Source organism: Salmo salar, chromosome ssa27 (genome assembly GCF_905237065.1).
Source record: "Salmo salar chromosome ssa27, Ssal_v3.1, whole genome shotgun sequence".
NCBI lineage: Eukaryota > Metazoa > Chordata > Actinopteri > Salmoniformes > Salmonidae > Salmo > Salmo salar.
In genome coordinates, this window is record NC_059468.1 from 19,440,987 (window position 1) to 19,460,784 (window position 19,798).

At 46.1% G+C, this 19,798-nt stretch overlaps 1 protein-coding gene across 8 annotated transcripts in view; it reads right to left on the reverse strand.

Moving 5' to 3' along the window:
* LOC106588628 (receptor-type tyrosine-protein phosphatase U) overlaps positions 1-19,798 on the reverse strand; it is a 283,920-nt gene that overhangs the window by 99,138 nt on the left and 164,984 nt on the right. For all 8 annotated transcript variants that reach the window (XM_045709320.1, XM_045709318.1, XM_045709315.1 and 5 more), the window contains exon 3: positions 13,734-14,005. In XM_045709320.1, the coding sequence (XP_045565276.1) occupies positions 13,734-14,005 (272 nt within the window). The remainder of the gene's footprint in view (positions 1-13,733; positions 14,006-19,798) is intronic.

The window sequence follows — 19,798 nt, forward strand, 5'->3', positions numbered from 1 at the left end:
TATATAACCCCACAGACGAGCAACCCCAAGCGGAAAGTCAACCTCCCAGCACAGAGTACTACTCCCTTATTGAAATGAAGGATAAATTCACCCAGCTGGAGGTAAGGCAGGTGGAGCTGGAACAGCAGGTGAACACACTCCAGTTAGCACAGAACCAGACAACATTCCAGCACAACAACACGCCCTTAACCAGGAGGTGGAGAGAGAGACATATCTGCACTCTGGACTGTGGTGAGACAACTACAACAGGATAAAGAGCAGGAGAAGACCAGAGCACTAGAGGAGAGGATCAGACTGCAGGAGGAGAGGGTGAGGGGGATGGAGGAGAGGATCAGACTGCTGGAGGAGAGGGTGAGGGGGATGGAGGAGAGGATCAGACTGCTGGAGGAGAGGGTGAGGGGGATGGAGGAGATGATCAGACTACTGGAGGAGAGTTTGAGGGGGATGGCGTGTGACAGAGAACAACCCACTAGAGAGGTGGCCACCCCTGCAGAGAAGCCAGCAGAACAGCCCACCTCAGCTCCCGACAAAAGTCTTGACACCACAGCAGAACAGTCCACACCAGACCCTGATCATAGCGTCGACATCACAGCGGGACAGACAAATGAAGACCTCGAAGCCCAGGGGATCCCACCCCCTCCGAGCACCCCCCCACCCTGATAGCTTTCCTGACAACCCCCCCACACCCACTGAGGACATACACAAGCAACAGATTGTACTCCGTATTGACTCAAACTGAAAATATATACAAGAAAAACTACTTTTTCCCAAACACAGTGTGTCTGACTTTGGTGTCCAAACACCCAGCGCACCCTAGACCTTCTGTCTGAGGACCAACTAGGTTCACCCAGCCACATAACAATACACACAGGCACAACCGACCTGAGAGCACAGTAGGAAAGAGTGGCCACAGCACTCAAGGGAGTGATTGAAATAGCTTCTTCTACTTTCCCCAACGCACAAGTGGCTATATCCACCCTGCTACCATTCAGCAGGTAAACACAAGTATTTCCTGTGACTGTGCCTCAAAACAAAATGTTCACCTGGCCCAACACCCCACCCTGGACTTCAGCAGACTTTATGACCAGGTCCACCTATACAAGGCAGCAGTGCCCACCTTCGCCCGGATCCTAAACAACATCGCTCTCAAACGCAGCCCCAACACTTCACACATGAGCAACAGATCAATAGACACCTTGATGACACCAGCGAGACACCCTCCCAGATCTGTGGGACTCATGGTTTGTTGATCTCAAATAAGACTTTGACTCAATTTGGCATGAGTGTCTGCTATACAAATTCATTGAAAGGGGTGTTGTGGGAAAACATACGACAATATAAAATCAATTTTCACAAACAACAAGTGTGCGGTTAAATTGGCAAAAAACACACATTTCTTACCACAGGGCCGTGGGGTGAGACAGGGATGCAGCTTAAGCCCCACCCTATTCAACATGTATATCAACAAATTGGCGAGGGCACTAGAACAGTCAGCAGCATCCGGCCTCACCCTACTAGAATCTGAAGTCAAATGTTTACTGTTTGCTGATGATCTGGTGCTTCTGTCACCAACCAAGGAGGGCCTACAGCAGCACCTAGATCTTCTGCACAGATTCTGCCATTCCTGGGCCCTGACAGTAAATCTCAGTAAGACCAAAATAATGGTGTTCCAAAAAAGGTCCAGTCGCTAGGACCACAAATACAAATTCCATCTAGACACCGTTGCAGTAGATCACACAAAAACTATACATACCTTGGCCTAAACATCAGCGCAACAGGTTACTTCCACAAAGCTGTGAACGATCTGAGAGACAAGGCAAGAAAGGCATTCTATGCCATCAAAAGGAACATAAAATTTGACATACCAATTAGGATCTGTCTAAAAATACTTGAATCAGTTATAGAACCCATTGCCCTTTATGGTTGTGAGGTCTGGGGTCCGCTCACCAACCAAGAATTCACAAAATGGGACAAACACCAAATTGAAACTCTGCATGCAGAATTCTGAAAAAATATCCTCAGTATACAATGTAAAACACCAAATAATGCATGCAGAGCAGAACTAGGCCAATACCTACTAATTATCAAAATCCAGAAAAGAGCTGTTAAATTCTACAACCACCTAAAAGGAAGCGAGTCCCAAACCTTCTACAACAAAACTATCACCTACAGAGAGTTGAACCTGGAGAAATGTCCCCTAAGCAAGCTGGTCCTGGGGCTCTGTTCACAAACACAAACAGACCCCACAGAGCTCCAGGACAGCAACACAATTAGACCCAACCAAGTCATGAGAAAACAAAACAAAACTCCCATATCTCCTGGGTGAAATACCACAGTGTGCCATCACAGCAGAAATATTTGTGACCTGTTGCCACAAGAACCATTGTGAATACAACCCATATTTACGTTTGTTTATTTTCCCTTTTGTACTTGAACCATTTGCACATCTTTACAACACTGTATATATACATAATATGACATTTATAATGTCTTTATTCTTTTGGAACTTCTGTGAGTGTAATGTTTACTGTTCATTTTTATTGTTTATTTCACTTTTGTATATTATCTACCTCACTTGCTTTGGCAATGCTAACATATGTTCCCCATGCCAATAAAGCCCTTGAATTTAATTGAAAGGGAGGGGGAGGAGTTAAGAGAGAGAGGGGGTGTAGAAATAGAAATTGACAGAGCCAGGTGAGGGAGAAGGGGAGAGGGGGTGTTGGAGAAGGAGAGAAAGAGAGGGAGAGAGAGAAAGAAAGAGAGCACTTCCCTCTCTCTCTAGCTGCTAAAGCAACAGTTCAGTTCATCTCATGAAACTCATTGGGGTAGAATTGCACACTTCTCTATGCTGCATCCTTGCCCTATTCCCTTCCCCGTCCTCAAAGGGAATACATACAATCAGCAGCTGGCTGGCTGGCTGGTTTGGTGGCTGGCTGGTTGTCTGACTGTCTGGCTTGCTGGTAGGCTTGCTTTGCTGGTTTGTTGGTTGGCTGGCTGGTTTGTTGACTGGCTGGGTGGGTGGGTGGCTGACTGGTTAGCTCGCTGGTAGGATGGCTAGTTGGTTTGTTGGCTGACTGGATGACTGACTGTCTGACAGATTGCAATAAAGAGGATTTGTTGGGTAATTAATATTTCGGGATTCTTATTTTTCATTTATATCGCTATGGGAGTTATTTACTTGGAAGAGTACAGGAGGAGGGATGGGGAAATATGGACTGCCGGTCATGCACATAGAGAGAGAGAGAAAGAGAGGGAGAGGGAGAGAGCGAGAGAGAGAGAAAGGGAGGGGGAAGAGAAATGAAGAGAGCGAGGAAGCGGGTGGAGAAAGAAATAGACAGAGGCCGGTGAAGGAGGAGGGGAAAGAGATCTAAAGAGGGGGAGACGGAAAGAGAGCGATAAAGAGAGGGAAGAAGAAGGCGAGGGAGAGTTAGAGAGGGAGATAAAGAAAGAGGGAGTGAAAGAGAGAGAGAGAGAGGGAGAGAGAGAGAGAGAGCGAGAGAGAGAGAGATTAAAAGGAGAGACAGATGAAAAGGAGAGAGGGTGTAGACTAAGCTATATTGATATTGGCAGTCACGGTGGGCTTGATAGCATCGTAAATATTTCATAGTAAAGTTCCCCCACATCTCCGCTACCCACACCTGCAACACCCTAATCTCCAATATCCACACAGGCAAAGAAGGGAACAATCTATCTATCGCTGCACACAAAGTAAAGGGTGGATTTGTTCAAAGGAACAGATTCCTCATCAGTTCAAGGTTGTGACAGTCTTCCTATTTTCTTTACCTGTTTCCTCTTGTTGCAACCAAGTGGAGCTACAAAGAGAATGGGGAGAGGAGGGAGGTAGACATAACACTTCCAAAAAACAACAGTGATGTGAAAATCAAGGCCAGGCTTGTTGAAACTAGTGGGGTGCTGCTGCGCGGTGCCTACCGCTGTCTGTCTCTCAGGCTACAGAGGTGTTTCATCATCCAAGCAGAGAGATGGGGGAAATAATAACACACACCAAACTCTGAATGTGGATCACAAAAACACTGCCTTCAGATACTGGGAGGAGGGAGGAAGGAGGAGGAAGAGGAGGAGGAAGAAGAGGGATAAAAGCCTAGTACACAGCAGGATGGGTACAGAGAATTCATGGAAGGCAATGTTGGCGGTTGGTTCGGGGGGGTAAAAAAGAAAGAGCATTCACTGATACATTTGAACATGAGCTTCCCTCTCCCTCTAGCTGCTACAGCACCAGTTCAGTTAATCTCGTAAAACTCAATGGGGCAGAATTACACACTTCTCTATGCTGCATCCATGCCCTGTTCCCTTCCCCGTCCTCAAAGGGAATACATGCAATCAGCTGGCTGGCTGGCTCGCTGGTAGGCTGGCTGGCTGGCTGGTTTGGTGGCTGGCCCTGTTCACAAACACAAACAGACCCCACAGAGCCCCAGGACAGCAACACAATTAGACCCAACCAAGTCATGAGAAAACAAAACAAAACTCCCATATCTCCTGGGTGAAATACCACAGTGTGCCATCACAGCAGCAATATTTGTGACCTGTTGCCACAAGAAAAGGGCAACCAGTGAAGAACAAACACCATCGTAAATACAACCCATATTTATGTTTGCTTATTTTCCCTTTTGTACGGGAGCTGGCTGGCTGGTTTGGTGGCTGGCTGGTTTGCTGGTTGGCTGGCTAGCAGACTGGCTGGCCGACTGGCGATAAAGGATTGCAATAAAGAGAGGATTTGTTGGCTAATTAATATTTCTGGATTCTGGTATTTAATTTTTATCGCTATGGGAGTTGTTATTTATGCTTTTAATTTGTACACTGACAGACTCCATCGATCCACACAAGTGTTTAAATGAATTCAACAGCTTCAGAAACAGTCGTTAGAGAAACAGGAACGTGTTGTACAGTTATTGTCCACAATGTTCTATTGATGGATTTGTTTTGGTTAATAAAGTGGAATGAGGGTGGAATGGTATTGACTGGTATTGACATTGTGGCAGTAAAAGACAGCAATATATGACCTGGGATCCAGTGGACCTTGTTCATCTAGTAGGCTGAGGGAATTGGGGACACACTACATGTAGCATATATGAGCTTGTGCATGGCTGCAGCATATTCTCAGTATGTGTGCATGTAGGTGCGCATCCGTGTGTCCGTGCATGTGTGCCTGCGGGCCTGTGTGTGCATAGTTGGATTGGGTTGAGCGGTGAGAAATGGGGTGCACTTTGATATGACGGACAGAGAGGAATTGAGTGATGAAGGAGAAGAGAAGGAGGTGTAGAGGAAGGGAGACAGAGTTGGAAAGAGATGAAGGGAATGTGACAAGCAAGATGCACAGAATTAAGACAGAGAGATAAGGAGGAGGGCAGTAGCATTTGAGAATTGGAGAGAGAGGAAGAGAAGAAAAGACGAAAGAAAGAGAGAAAGTGTGAGAAAGAGAGTTCTCCGCCTTCCGTCTCCTGGCTTGGTTCCATCCCCCTGTCCCTCGTCTCTCTGAGCCTGTCCAGGACTGATTGCACCAAGAGCCATGAATATTCAGAGCTCAACCAGAGAGAGAGAGAGAGAAATAGAGAGGAAGGGAGAGAGAGCGAGAGAGAGGGAAAGAGAGAGAGGAGACCGAGACAGCGGAGAGAGAGCCAAGGGAGAGGAGAGAGAGATAGAGAGAAACACAGAGACAGAGGGGAGAGAGACCAAGGGAGAAGTGGGGAGAGGAGAAAGAGAGACAGAGACAGAGGGGAGAGAGAGAGACAGAGGAAGAGAAAGACAGAGAGTTAGAGAGGGAGACGGACACTTCAGTCTCAGGGCCACTGTGATCTCTCTCTGTCTTTATCCCTCTTTAGTCTTTAGTGCTACAACGTCTATTGACTTTGCTCCCAAGCAGGATCTCACAGAACGAGGAGGAGAACGTCTTGAGAGCTTCATCAAATGTTTTGATAGTGTTTGCTGCTACCTCTCCATTTAATCTCGATCGCCTCGCCTCTCCCTCTTTAAAAGATCAAAACACTGGGACAGTTCACCTGCCACTGATCAAATCAAATCAAATTTGATTGGTCACATACAAATATTTAGCAGATGTTATTGCGGGTGTAGCGAAATGCTTGCGTTCCTAGCTCCAACAGTGCAGTAGTATCTAACACTTTCCAACAATGCACACAAATCTAAAAGTAAAATAATGGAATTAAAAATAAAGTAAACCATTTTTAAAGTGACTAGTGTTCCATTATTAAAGTGACCAGTGATTCCATGTGTTTCCAGGGCAGCAGCCTCTAAGGTGCAGGGTTGAGTAACCAGGTGATAGCTGGCTAGTCATGTCTATTTAACAGTCTGATGGCCTTGAGATAGAAGCTGTCTTTCAGTCTCTCTGTCCCAGCTTTGATGCACCTGTACTGACCTCGCGTTCTGGATGATAGCGGGGTGAACAGGCAGTGGCTTGGGTGGTTGATATCCTTGATGATATTTTTGGCCTTCCTGTGACATCGGGTGCCGTAGGTGTCCTGAAGGGCAGGCAGTGTGACCCTGGTGACCGCACCACCCTCAGGACAGCCCTGCGGTTGTGGGCGGTGCAGTTGCCATACCAGGCGGTGATACAGCCTGACAGGATGCTCTCAATTGTCCATCTGTAAAATTTTGTGAGGGTCTTAGAGGCCGAGCCAAATTTCTTCAGCCTCCTGAGGTTGAAGAGGCGCTGTTGCCCCTTCTTCACCACACTGTCTGTGAGGGTGGACCATTTCAGATTGTCTGTGATGGGTACGCCAAGGAATATGAAGCTTTCCACCTCCACTATGGTCCCGTCGATGTGATTAGGGGTGTGCTCCCTCTGCTGTCTCCTGAAGTCCACGACCAGCTCCTTCGTTTTGTTGACGTTGAGGGAGAGTTTATTTTCCTGGCACCACACCGCCAGGGCCCTCGCCTCCTCCCTGTAGGCTGTCTCGTCATTGTTGATACCAAAGTAACAAGGTTCTCACCTACACTCTAGTCGACAAGACACATCTGAATAGTCTACTATTACTTGAGGCAGAAACAATCAATGGTAATAGCATTACACTGACTGCTCTCTTCTTTGTGGTCGCTGTGGGGGGGCTATAGCTAGCTCAGTCTCTGATCAATCTCCAACTACACAGCACGTAGTCTATCTCTCTCCTCCAGTCTGTGTCCTTCTGGCCCCTGGGGCCCTCTCAGTGATACCAATCTCCATCTCAACACCCTCCCTCTCACTCCCACTCCCCATCTCTCTGCCCCCCCCCCACCCCTCTCTCTCTCTCTCTCTCTCTCTCTCTCTCTCTCTCTCTCTCTCTCTCTCTCTCTCTCTCTCTCTCTCTCGCTCTCTTGCTCTCTCTTGCTCTCCCCTTCTCTCTGTTAAAGCCCTGTGAAGCAGTCCCATTCTCTTTTCTTCTCTCTCTGCTCTTTATTCTCTCTTCTCTGTCTGTCTGTTCCTGGCTGTTGGTCAGGGTCCCGGGGGGCCGATCTGTTGGCTGGGACTGCGGGACAGTGATCCTTATCTGTGGGATTGGATGAGTGGGCCCTCTGGGGCCTTCACTAGCACTTTGAGCCGTGACAGAGAGAGAGAGAAAGGGAAAGGAGGACAGAGGTAGAGGGGGAAAGAGTAGAAGATAGATCATGGCAGAGAGGGGGAGAGGACTAGAGGACAGAAAGGGAGAGGAGAGGGGGAAAGGGGGAGAGCAAATGGGAGGCATTGAGAGGCAGGCAGGCAGTGTGCCCCGCCCCAGGCTGTGTTCTATTCTATTCTGTTCTGTCCCCCTCTTCACTGTGCAGTGAGAGACACATCCCTGCAGGGTAGGATTAAAACCCTGCACCAGTCATCCTCTCAGTCTTTTACCTGCCTCATTACCTGCAGCAGATCCTCGTACTGCTCTATGGGACCAACAAAGCAGTCTGTCCCGCGTCTGTCTGCGTACCTGGGGGGAGACTTAAGACGTCACACCCACCCACAGGTCTTCATTTCCACTTACATAACACACCACACCCAGGCTGCTTCAGCGTACACACATATTATCGAGGTGGTAAATTGTACCGCTGTTTTCAGACAGACTCAACAAACACAGTTCTACTTTCACCAAACCATCAGCCCAGGCAAGGCTTGGTCTGATTGGATATTATACCAACGCCCCCATATCCCATATCCCCTTCCACCGTGAGAAAAAGGTGGGAGACTGTAGTGGTGGTAAGAGAACCTTTTGATGTTGCAGAAGAGAGGAAGAAAATCATTAATTCTTAATCACTTTGGGGTTGTGTTGTTGGCGAGGCCTGGGACAGCAGAGCTGAGGATACTACCACACAACACACAGAATTGATCCACACCGGGGCCTAATCTCATTAAGGATGTGTTGATTTATTGAGATGTGTCTGGGACCAGGCATGGAGCTCTGAGAGGAGACCAAGGTTATGGAGGAAAACACTCCTCTACTGAGGGTCACATGGAATTGAGGTCAATTGACTCACAGGCACACACACACACACACACACACACACACACACACATACACACACACACACATAGCTGTTGGCTTCTCGTTAAAGGGCGTTTTGGAGGAGGGCAAACGAGAGACGGCTAGAGGTATAAATCATAGGATTTAATGAGGCTGCCTCCAAATAGCCCACCACGCACGCACACACGCACACACGCACACACACACACACACACACACACACACACACACACACACAATAGCCATAACAACACCATCAACTAAACACAGGGCAGAACAAAGAGATATTGATTACTCTGCTGCACTGGGGGACATTAAGTCATACAGGTAAATATACGTCAAATACACTACTATACCACATTTATATTCCCATGTTGTCACGATGACATAGTGCAGCAGTACCTGCTCCTCTGGGACAAACTGGTAGTTTGCACATATTTGTTCTATTCCAGCAGCACAAGCACAACAGATGAAACTAATCAAGGACATGATGTTTCCCAGCTAGCAAGCATGTGGTGGTCCACTAGCGGCTGCAGTATAGAACATACTCTATGTGTGACGGCTCTAAAATCCAATGTTCTGTTCTTAATCAATCAACCAACCAATCAACCAGGTAACCTAGGGTATAAGAACATTGGGTCAGTAACTGATAGGTTGCTGGTCAAATCCCGAGCCAGCAAGGTAGAAAAATCTGCCATTCTGCCCTTGAGCAAGGCAGTTAACGCCAAACAACATCTTTGCCGATGATGTTGATCAAGGCAGACGTGCAACTATAGTTTTCCTTCACAGAAGATACATTGGTGCAACACATTCAGCAGAAAATAGATTCATTTTCATCAGATGACAACAGAAGTGCAAAGCTATTTGGCTGGCAGCCACACAAGTAAATGAGCTTACAATGAAAATCCAAGGCCTTTTTTAAAATAAACAATCCATGGCATTCATATTTCTAATGTTTCGGCATAGCATAGAAAGAATGAGGCCAGCTACATGTCCTAATGTTTTGCTTAAAGTTAATCTTGCATTTTACTGGAGAAAAATAGGCTGTCTACACCAAGAAAAGTGCTGGAGAAAAGTATCTCCACATCAGTCAGAACGCTGTCTGCTGATAGAATGCCTGTGAATTCTCATCCGAGTTTAGAAGTGCAACTGAAACACAAAATTAGTCTGATGCTGGCAGAAATTACAATAAGAAGCATTTTACATCTGTGTTTACAAAATGCAGCAAGATATTTCTTATGAGATGCATATTTTGTTCCTGTGTAAAAAAAACTTGCCATATACTAGTCTGAGGAGCGAAAGCTGGATGTAGTCTTTATTTTTTTTTGATTTTTAGAAAAACATCCGAAATGACCAGTGTGCCTTGAATTCTAAATAAATCACAGACATTATCACCAGCAAAGCACCCCAACACCATCACACCTCCTCCTCCATGCTTCATGTGGGAACCACACATGCAGAGATCATCCATTCACCTACTCTGCGTCTCACAAAGACACGGCGGTTGGAACCAAAAAGAAAATGTAATTTGGCCTCATCAGAGCAAAGGACAGATTTCCACCGGTCTAATGTTCATTGCTCGTGTTTCTTGGATCAAGCAAGTCTCTTCTTAATATTTCTGTCCTTTTGTAGTGATTTCTTTGCAGCAATTGGACCATGAAGGCCTGATTCACGCAGTCTCCTTGAGGTGTGTCTGTTACTTGAACTCTGTGAAGCCAATATTTGGGCTGCAATTTCTGAGGCTGGTAACTCTAATGAACTTATCCTCTGCAGCAGAGGTAACTTTGGGTCTTCTTTTCCTGTGACGGTCCTCATGAGAACCAGTTTCATCATAGCACCCAAGCTAACTTGCTAGCTACTTCCAGACATCTAAGTGAGAGAGAGAACAGCTCACTGAACATTACTCGCCCTAGCAAAGCTGGTTAGGCTGTTATGTTATCCAGAGCGTTGGTGACTGCAACTGTGCTGTCAGATTGTCCATTTGTAAATTCAGAGCGTTCGTGTTCAGAGCGCACAGAGGACGCTCTGGCTGATGAGTTTATTGATGTTTACTGACACCGGCCATATTCAACGGGTGTTGAGCGTTTGTAAATTCATCAGTTATTCTGCGCTCTCTGGCACATTCAGACGAGAGTGCTCTGAAATCGGAGTAGATGGCCGCACCCGAAATGGTTACTTGCATAGTGGAGTCTTTTGTTAAGACATGTAGCTAGCTAGCTAGCTACAGTGGGGGGGGGGGTATTTGATCCCCTGCTGATTTTGTACATTTGCCCACTTACAAAGAAATGATCAGTCTATAATTTTAATGGTAGGTTTATTTGAACGGTGAGAGACAGAATAACAACAAAAGAATCCAGAAAAACGCATGTCAAAAATGTTATCAAATTATTTGCATTTTAATGAGGGAAATAAGTATTTGACCCCTCTGCAAAACATGACTTAGTACTTGGAGGCAAAACCCTTGTTGGCAATCAAAGAGGTCAGACGTTTCTTGTAGTTGGCCACCAGGTTTGCACACATCTCAGGAGGGATTTTGTCCCACTCCTCTTTGCAGATCTTCTCCAAGTCATTAAGGTTTCAAGGCTGACGTTTGGCAACTCGAACCTTCAGCTCCCTCCACAGATTTTCTATGGGATTAAGGTCTGAAGACTGGCTAGGCCACTCCAGGACCTTAATGTGTTTCTTCTTGAGCCACTCCTTTGTTGCTTTGGCCGTGTGTTTTGGGTCATTGTCATGCTGGAATACCCATCCATGACCCATTTTCAATGCCCTGGCTGAGGGAAGGATGTTCTCACCCAAGATTTGACGGTACATGGCCCCGTCCATCATCCCTTTGATGCGGTGAAGTTGTCCTGTCCCCTTAGCAGAAAAACACCCCCAAAGCATAATGTTTCCACCTCCATGTTTGACGGTGGAGATGGTGTTCTCGGGGTCATAGGCAGCATTCCTCCTCCTCCAAACACGGCGAGTTGAGTTGATGCCAAAGAGCTCCATTTTGGTCTCATCTGACCACAACACTTTCACCAGTTGTCCTCTGAATCATTCAGATGTTCATTGGCAAACTTCAGACGGGCATGTATATGTATTCTTGAGCAGGGGGACCTTGCGGGTGCTGCAGGATTTCAGTCCTTCACGGCGTAGTGTGTTACCAATTGTTTTCTTGGTGACTATGGTCCCAGCTGCCTTGAGATCATTGACAAGATCCTCCCGTGTAGTTCTGGGCTGACTCCTCACCGTTCTCATGATCATTGCAACCCCACGAGGTGAGATCTTGCATGGAGCCCCAGGCCGAGAGATATTGACAGTTCTTTTGTGTTTCTTCCATTTGCGAATAATCGCACCAAATGTTGTCACCTTCTCACCAAGCTGCTTGGCGATGGTCTTGTAGCCCATTCCAGCCTTGTGTAGGTCTACAATCTTGTCCCTGACATCCTTGGAGAGCTCTTTGGTCTTGGCCATGGTGGAGAGTTTGGAATCTGATTGATTGATTGCTTCTGTGGACAGGTGTCTTTTTTACAGGTAACAAGCTGTGGTTAGGAGCACTCCCTTTAACAGTGTGCTCCTAATCTCAGCTCGTTACCTGTATAAATGACACCTGGGAGCCAGACATCTTTCTGATTGAGAGGGCGTCAAATACTTATTTCCCTCATTAAAATGCAAATCAATTCATAACATTTCTGACATGCGTTTCTCTGGAAATTGTTGTTGTTATTCTGTCTCTCACTGTTCAAATAAACCTACCATTAAAATTATAGACTGATCCTTTCTTTATCAGTGGGCAAACGTACAAAATCAGCAGGGGATCAAATACTTTTTCCCCCACTATAGGTAAACTTTGAACCATAATCACAACTCATGACGTTACTACCCTGCATGAATCTGCAGGTAGCTAACCAACCAGGTTCAATGTTAGCTAACTAACATTAGGCTATAGCTAGCCAAGCAAATGGCTCTTTCTGTCAAAATTAGAAACATGTAATATCTGATAATGTAGCTAGCCAGACTATCTTACCCATATACATCATTCTTGGTTGGACGTGTCTCCTGTTGGATGCCATGGTTGCCCTTAGTGTGAACATGTAATCCGATACCACTGATTTCAAAACTCAGTCCTCCAGAAAGTGGAGAGCAACACTTATGCAGTTTTAATACACAATAAAAAAAATGTAAATCTGCGTTAGACAGGATGACCTAGACATACTGACCAGCTCAAATAGACAGAAGCATGCTACAGTATATGGCAGACCAATCCAAACTCATCTCTCGACATGTCCAGCCCACTCATTATTTCAGCCAATCATGGCTACCGGGAAGGTCTCTCCCTCTTTCTTTGGCTAAACCAACTAGGCTCGTAATTTAACAATGTTATTCATATTCACAGATGGCATACACATTTGTATGTTCGAGAAGGCATTTCTGCCCAAAAACGCATTTCGATTTTTTTAAGTTTACAATCTAATGGTTCGCCTGTGAAGTAGTGACCCGCGACATATGCCTATTTTCCTAAAACGGGTCACAACTGATTGGCTGAAATGCATTAAGGAAAGAAATTCCCCAAATTAACTTTTAATGAGGCACGCCTGTTAGTTGAAATGCATTCCAGGTGACTACCTCATGAAGCTGGTTGAGAGAATGCCAAGAGTGTGCAAGGCTGTCATCAAGGCAAAGGGTGGCTACTTTGAAGAATCTCAAGTATAAAATATATTTAGATTTGTTTTAACACTTTTTTGGTTAGTACATGATTCCATTTCATAGTTTTGATGTCTTCACTATTATTCCACAATGCAGAAAATAGTAAAAATAAAGAAAACCCTGGAATGAGTAGGTGTGTCCAAACTTTTGACTGGTACTGTTTGTAAAACTTTATGAGCTGGATTGCCTGTCTATACAATTATTTATTTTCGTTTGTACTCGTTAACATATTTAGCTAACATCCTCCATGGAAATCTGCTATTACTTGTGCTCATTTTGTTAGCATTCTGGTAATCAACACCAAATGCGGGTTTTTTTGTGCACCGCCTTGTGTACTAAGCCGGTAATACCATAAATCCCGGGGTGAGAGAAGGACGGTATGACGATATGAAAATCTGGAATCCCCTAGCTCCACCTGGTGCCACTCACCCTAACACTAACCTGGTTATAGAGCCATATTACTGTCAATGTAGCATTAGCATAGCATTGTCTCTCCCCTGGTATTTGCTGGGCCTGGAAGGCGCTAACGGTGTAGCATTAGACATATAATTACTATACTGTATGTGTTAACACAGCAGATGTATTATTAGCGCTCACCTGGTATTCGCTGGGCCAGAATGTGCTGACAGCTAGCTCCACCTGGTGCCACTGGCGTCCGTGTGACCCGGAGACATTCCACACGGCACTGCCCCACGGCCCCCCGTTGACCCGGATGTAGAGCTGCAAGTCCCCAGGGGAGTGGCCGTCACGGCTGTACAGGAAGTAGCTGAACTGGATGCAGTGTGTGTCGTTCTCACTCAGCGAACGGAGGAGGAGGTGGGCCCGCTGCCCCGCGGCATGCTGGGACGAGTTCACCATCATGAACGAGCCTAGAGGAGAGGAGGGAGAGGAGGGAGGAGACCGGGTCAGATGATTATAACAGAATTCCTGTCAACAGAGACGTGACTTTAGGGAATTCTCCTTCAGGATTTGAGCAAAAGTCTGAGTTGAGGTAAAGCCTGAGCAGACATACCAAGTTAGGATTTAACCCTCTACCTTTCTCTGCTCTACCTCCATCTCTACCACAGGCGGCCGGTAGCAACTTAATTGGAGAGGACGGGCTGATAATAATGGATGGAACGGAATAAATGTAATGGTATTGAATACATCAAACACATCCTTTGAAACCATTCCAGCCATTATTATGAGCAGTCCTCCAACCAGCAGCCTGCTCTAGTCCCTACCTCTCTTTACTTCTCTCTTCCTCTCTCTCTGGCCCTCTAAGGGCTTCTTTGTCTGCCATAAGGCCTCAGATGTTCCCTGTTCAAAGCTCTGTGTGGTGGACAGACAGCAGGGCTGTAGCCTGTTGCCTGGCCATCACCCGGGTGGCAAACAGACAACCTGACAAACAAAGACAGATATTTGCCTTTACAGCTGTCCACACACCGCAATGGAGGAGAGAGAGTGAGAGAGAGAGATCAACAGAAAGAGAATGACTAAAAGAAAGCGAGAACGAGTGATAGGGAGATGTCCATGTTGATCACACCAGATTGGGGACAGTGTTCATGAGGGAATCACAACAGAGTATCATTCCAACCTTTCTAAACCTTTCTAATCTTCTAAAAATGATCACTGGATCCTGTTACCGAAGGAATCTTCTAAGTGCTTTAAAGACACGGCTGTAGTGTATTCCCTATGGAAGGGCAGGGCAGGTTGGGTAATGTAGTTGAATGAGTGTGTAATCAGGGACTCAGTGCCGTGCCACTCCTACTACCATTAATCACACTGACACTGTTATTAGGCTGCAATGGCAACCTAGGGAATACTTTGAACACCAGAGATTATGCACACGCACACACGCACACACACGCACACACACACACACTCACACACACAAACACGAAGAGCGATGGGCTCAGGCCCAAATCCCACTGAGTAAGAGCTCCCCTCCCTCCTTTCTCCTCCTCCTTTTCCCTCTCTCCTTCTCCTCCCTCTATCCTTGGCAGGTAGAGTGATTAAGATACTAGAGCTCCTTGGAGACCTTATCTTTCTCTGTCCCTGGCCTCAGCCTGGCGCTGGCTGCCTTCATAAGGAGGAGGTACAGCATGTGACCTGTCTTTATAGCTTCAACACTGTGACCTCAACATGCCTTTCAGACAGGCTGCCTTTACTCATTGCATTTCCTCATCACCTTGCCCTCGGATTGCACAATTCCAGTAACTTTCCCAAAATTAAATGGTTTTCCAGAAATCCTGGTTGAAGGATTCAGGATTTCCTTCTTATTTCCTCCTGATTCTGGGAATCTTCCATCCAGGATTTCTGAAAAACCTGGGAATTTTGCAACCCTACTTTGCCCATATCAGAGAAGAACAACACACCCAACAGAAGGTAACACAGACAAAAGCTGGTGCTGGTTCAATGAAACCCCGGTCTTGTCGGTTTGCTTTGCTTGCTCATCCAAAGGGGAGGAGTCACAGTCAGAACAAGGAAGAAATGTAAGAAAGTTCAGAGTCCTTCGCATCAAAAGTTTTGATTCCCCAAACCAACCATGACCAGGTCACAGCACAGTGTTAAAAAACCTCTTACTGTCTCAAAACCTTGAATCCGCTCTACTGTCCAAAACATCCCTAAATCCCTTTCCTCTCTCTTTCCTGATCCGTCTGGACAAAACATCCCTCCGGTCTCTTTTCTCATCCTCTCCTATCCTCTCTTCCTTGACCCCGACCCTGAACCCAGCCTGGAAAGAACTGTCAAGCCTTCAGTAAATTCCTACTAGCAGCTTCTCTTTCTCGGGGGGACTGGCAGACAACATTCTCAGAAAACATTGATCTTCCCCTTGCTTTCCTTAGAATCTCACCAACATCCAGAGCTGGACCAGGGCAGGCATTGACTTGGCCTGTACTGGCCCCTGGGCCCTCACTGCCACCATGCCTCTGATGTGTGGAGACTCCTGAAGGCTCTTGGGGCCAGGAGGCTAAATTGCTTTTCTCGCTAGATCAGCACAACACTGAACTACCTCTCCCTTCCCTGTTTGAGATTTGAGACCAGGTAACAGGACTATGTGTGTGAGAGAGAGATGTGCTATGGGGAGGGTATGAGATGAGCGCTATGGCCAAAGGTTTGACAACAAAGATATTAGCCAGAATTTAATTGACCCTGCCATAGCAATGTTAACGCATTGTCTTGTTTATGAACTGCAACACAATCTCATACAATTATTACTCTGAAAACAGGAAGCTTCTAGTTGTTGAACAGTGGTGGAAGAAAGATTTAGAGAACGAATGAAGATTATTATATGTCTAACTAATTCTGACAGGCCTTGGAGCCAGTATGGAAGTCAAATTAAGATGTATTCGAGTCTATCTATCTATGCATTACATTATTACACTGACTGAGGCAGCTATACCTCTATCTCACTGTTGAAAGCCACCTAGTGGTGACTTAGGAAAGGAACATCCATATTAGGAAATCCATCCGTAATCACATGAAACTCAACTGACAAATGAGGGACTTCCTAAGATGGAGTCTGTAAGCGACAAACAAACAAATAACGGAATCATATTATTTTTCATCAAGAGCTAATACGATGAACTGTCTGGGACATCTCTTTCAGAGAGTGTTAAAGCTCAAGGTGAGTGTAAAGTCATGGGTTCATTTCTGCTAAACATACCAAATGGTCATCATTCACCTGAGCTTGCTTGAGTCAGTTCATTTGATGAATGCCTCAATTAGCATGTCATTGATAACATTTTTATTAAATAAAACGCCTTCTGATAACCTTCCGTGTCCATCCTTGAGGAGCAAGACACACATACAGACACATAGAGGCAAACACACACAGAAACATACCCAACTTGGGTTAAAAATATAAATCCATAAAGGCAGATAAGGCTCCATCTATTTCCTCTGGGACCCTGGCTAGCCCTGCCAAGGATGAGGGAATACACACACACAATCACATAACACACACACACACACACACACACACACACACACACACACACACACACACACACACACACACACACACACACACACACACACACACACACACACACAAGGGAACATACATTAAGAGATTAGCGCACAGCCCCGAATCCCTGCACTTCCTATCAGAACGTCAGATATAGCGTAGGATGGGGCCGAGAGTCACAAGTGTCACTGCTTTTATCACACACACACCAGGAGGAAGGGTAGGAGGAGAGAGAGGCAGGAAGGGAGAGAAAGGGAAATAGAAGGGAGAGAAGGAAAAGAGAGAGAGAGAGAGAGAGAGAGAGAGAGAGAGAGAGAGAGAGAGAGAGAGAGAGAGAGAGAGAGATGAGGAAGAAAGAGGGGGTGGGAGAGGTAGGAAGGGAAAGAAAGAGATATAGAAGAGAGAGAAGAAAAAGAGAGAGAGAAAAGAGAGAGAGAGAAAGAAAGAGAGAAAAGAGAGAAGGAGAAGAAGAGAGAGGGAGGGTAAGGGAGAGAGATAGAGAGGAAGCGAGATAGCGAGGGCCTCAACGTTTGTTGCCTTTATTTTTATATTTCTCCCTCCACCATTTTTCTGAAGCGTTTCTGCCTTCCCTCCCATCAATAATGTTTTGTATAACTCAGCCATGTATATAAGCCAGAAAATGTCATCGTCCACAGTATTAGTTCAATGACTTCCTGTTATTTTGAATCATCTTGTTGGTGTGAGTCCAATTGGCCTTGATTATTTTGTGTGTGTGTGTGTGTGTGTGTGTGTGTGTGTGTGTGTGTGTGTGTGTGTGTGTGTGTGTGTGTGTGTGTGTGTGTGTGTGTGTGTGTGTGTGTGTGTGTGTGTGTGTGTGTGTAAGAGAGAAGGTCAGCCTGGAATTTTCAGTTTTTGTATTTTTCTGTTTCATTTGTTTGTGTTTTAGTTGTTTTATATTGTAACCTCAGGCTACCCTCACCTCTGATGATCTCTAAAGGGCGGTAGAGGTGGTGATTGGGAACTCGCAGACTTGCCTTGCTGTTTGTCTTTGCGCGTGTTGCTGTATTGTGTAATCTGTATCGCTGGTTGGCAGGGTACTGAGGGCGCAGGCCTGTGCTATGTTTGTTGTGTTCACTGGGGCCGAAAGGCACCGATGCAGATTCTGCCATTTACAAAGTGACACAGTGCTTATGCTGTGGAAATGGGAAATGGGCTAACCAACACCAGCTGCTCATGAATGTGACACACACACACACACACACACACACACACACACACACACACACACACACACACACACACACACACACACACACACACACACACACACACAACTAACTTCCGTACACAAACAATCAGAGTCCGTCTGGCACTTGGGCTGGGAGATAACGTGATTCCCAGGGTGAGGGTCGGGATCCAAATAGACGACCGGGACTCGGTTCAAAAACATGCAATCATTACTAAACTTCAAGGTATTGACTTGATATTGATACTGTATAACGAATGACACAGCCTCTTCCGCTGGCATAGTAAATATCACAGCTAGTCACTGTAAGCAAGGCTATACTGTAGTTATACCAGCATTGTCAACAAACACACACACCCACAACCATGCAAGTACTCACACACACAAAAGCACACTCAATCTCTCTCTCTCTCTCTCTCTCTCTCTCTCTCTCTCTCTCTCTCTCTCTCTCTCTCTCTCTCTATCAGAGTTCACTGCAGAGCCACCTGTTCTAGCAGCATGTCCCCCCAGGGTCCCACCATGGAGAGGAAGGGAGCAGTGTGCCCTGTTTGAGAAAAGGAGAGGAGGGGAGGGACACTGAGAGACAGAAAAGAGAGAAAGAACAGAGAGTTCATTCTCTAAAAGCCTGCAAGGTACTGAGATGAAACAAGTTGTAGATCACACATGTTAGATGAAGGGAATGAGAGAAAGAAAGAAAGAGAGAGGAGAGAGCTACTGGGAAGGAGAGGAGTGTTACAGTATGGAGATGCGTTGGCAGACAGGAGGAGGGGTTGAAGAGGGTTTCGGGTCGCTGGCTGGCTGGCTGGGTTGGAGGCTGGCTGGGTGGTTGGTGGCTGGGTGGGTGGGTGGCTGGCTGGCTGGGTGGCTGGGTGGGTGGGAGGCTGGCTGGCTGGCTGGCTGGCTGGCTGGCTGGCTGGGTGGGTGAGTGAGTGGCTGACAGGCTGGCTAGTAAATCAATATTGATTTCTGCAGAGAGAAGAAACCCTGCCTGCCATCCTCAGTCCAACAGACACTACTCAAATCTACTCATGCCTGTATGGCTGTTCACTTTGAACTTTTCACAAAAAAAAAAAAACATATATAAATCACTATGCCCTTTCCTTGATCTCTTGGCTCATAATGGATATGATTGAATAAATGGTGACATCCAGAACCAAGCTAAATGGAACAGCTTGTACAATATGTACTGCAACAAGGATCAGGAAACAGGAGAACGAGACATTCTCTTAAATTAGTGTCTATTTCTAAAACCACAGCGGAGACACAGAAACACCTCAGACAGGTCTCTGTGGAGAGGAGACATGGAGGAAGAAAGAAGACACTAACCATGTCCTGTAAGGAGACTGGTTTGGGTGGGAAAAGGGTGAGCTATTACAGGGCTCTGCAACATGTGTTCCCAGGTAGAATAACCTGAGGCTGGTTGATGAAAACAGCCCTGAGAGGAGAGAAGAACTGTATGGAACAGCCTCTTTCTCTCTCTGTCCGTCTGTCCTTCTCCCTCTC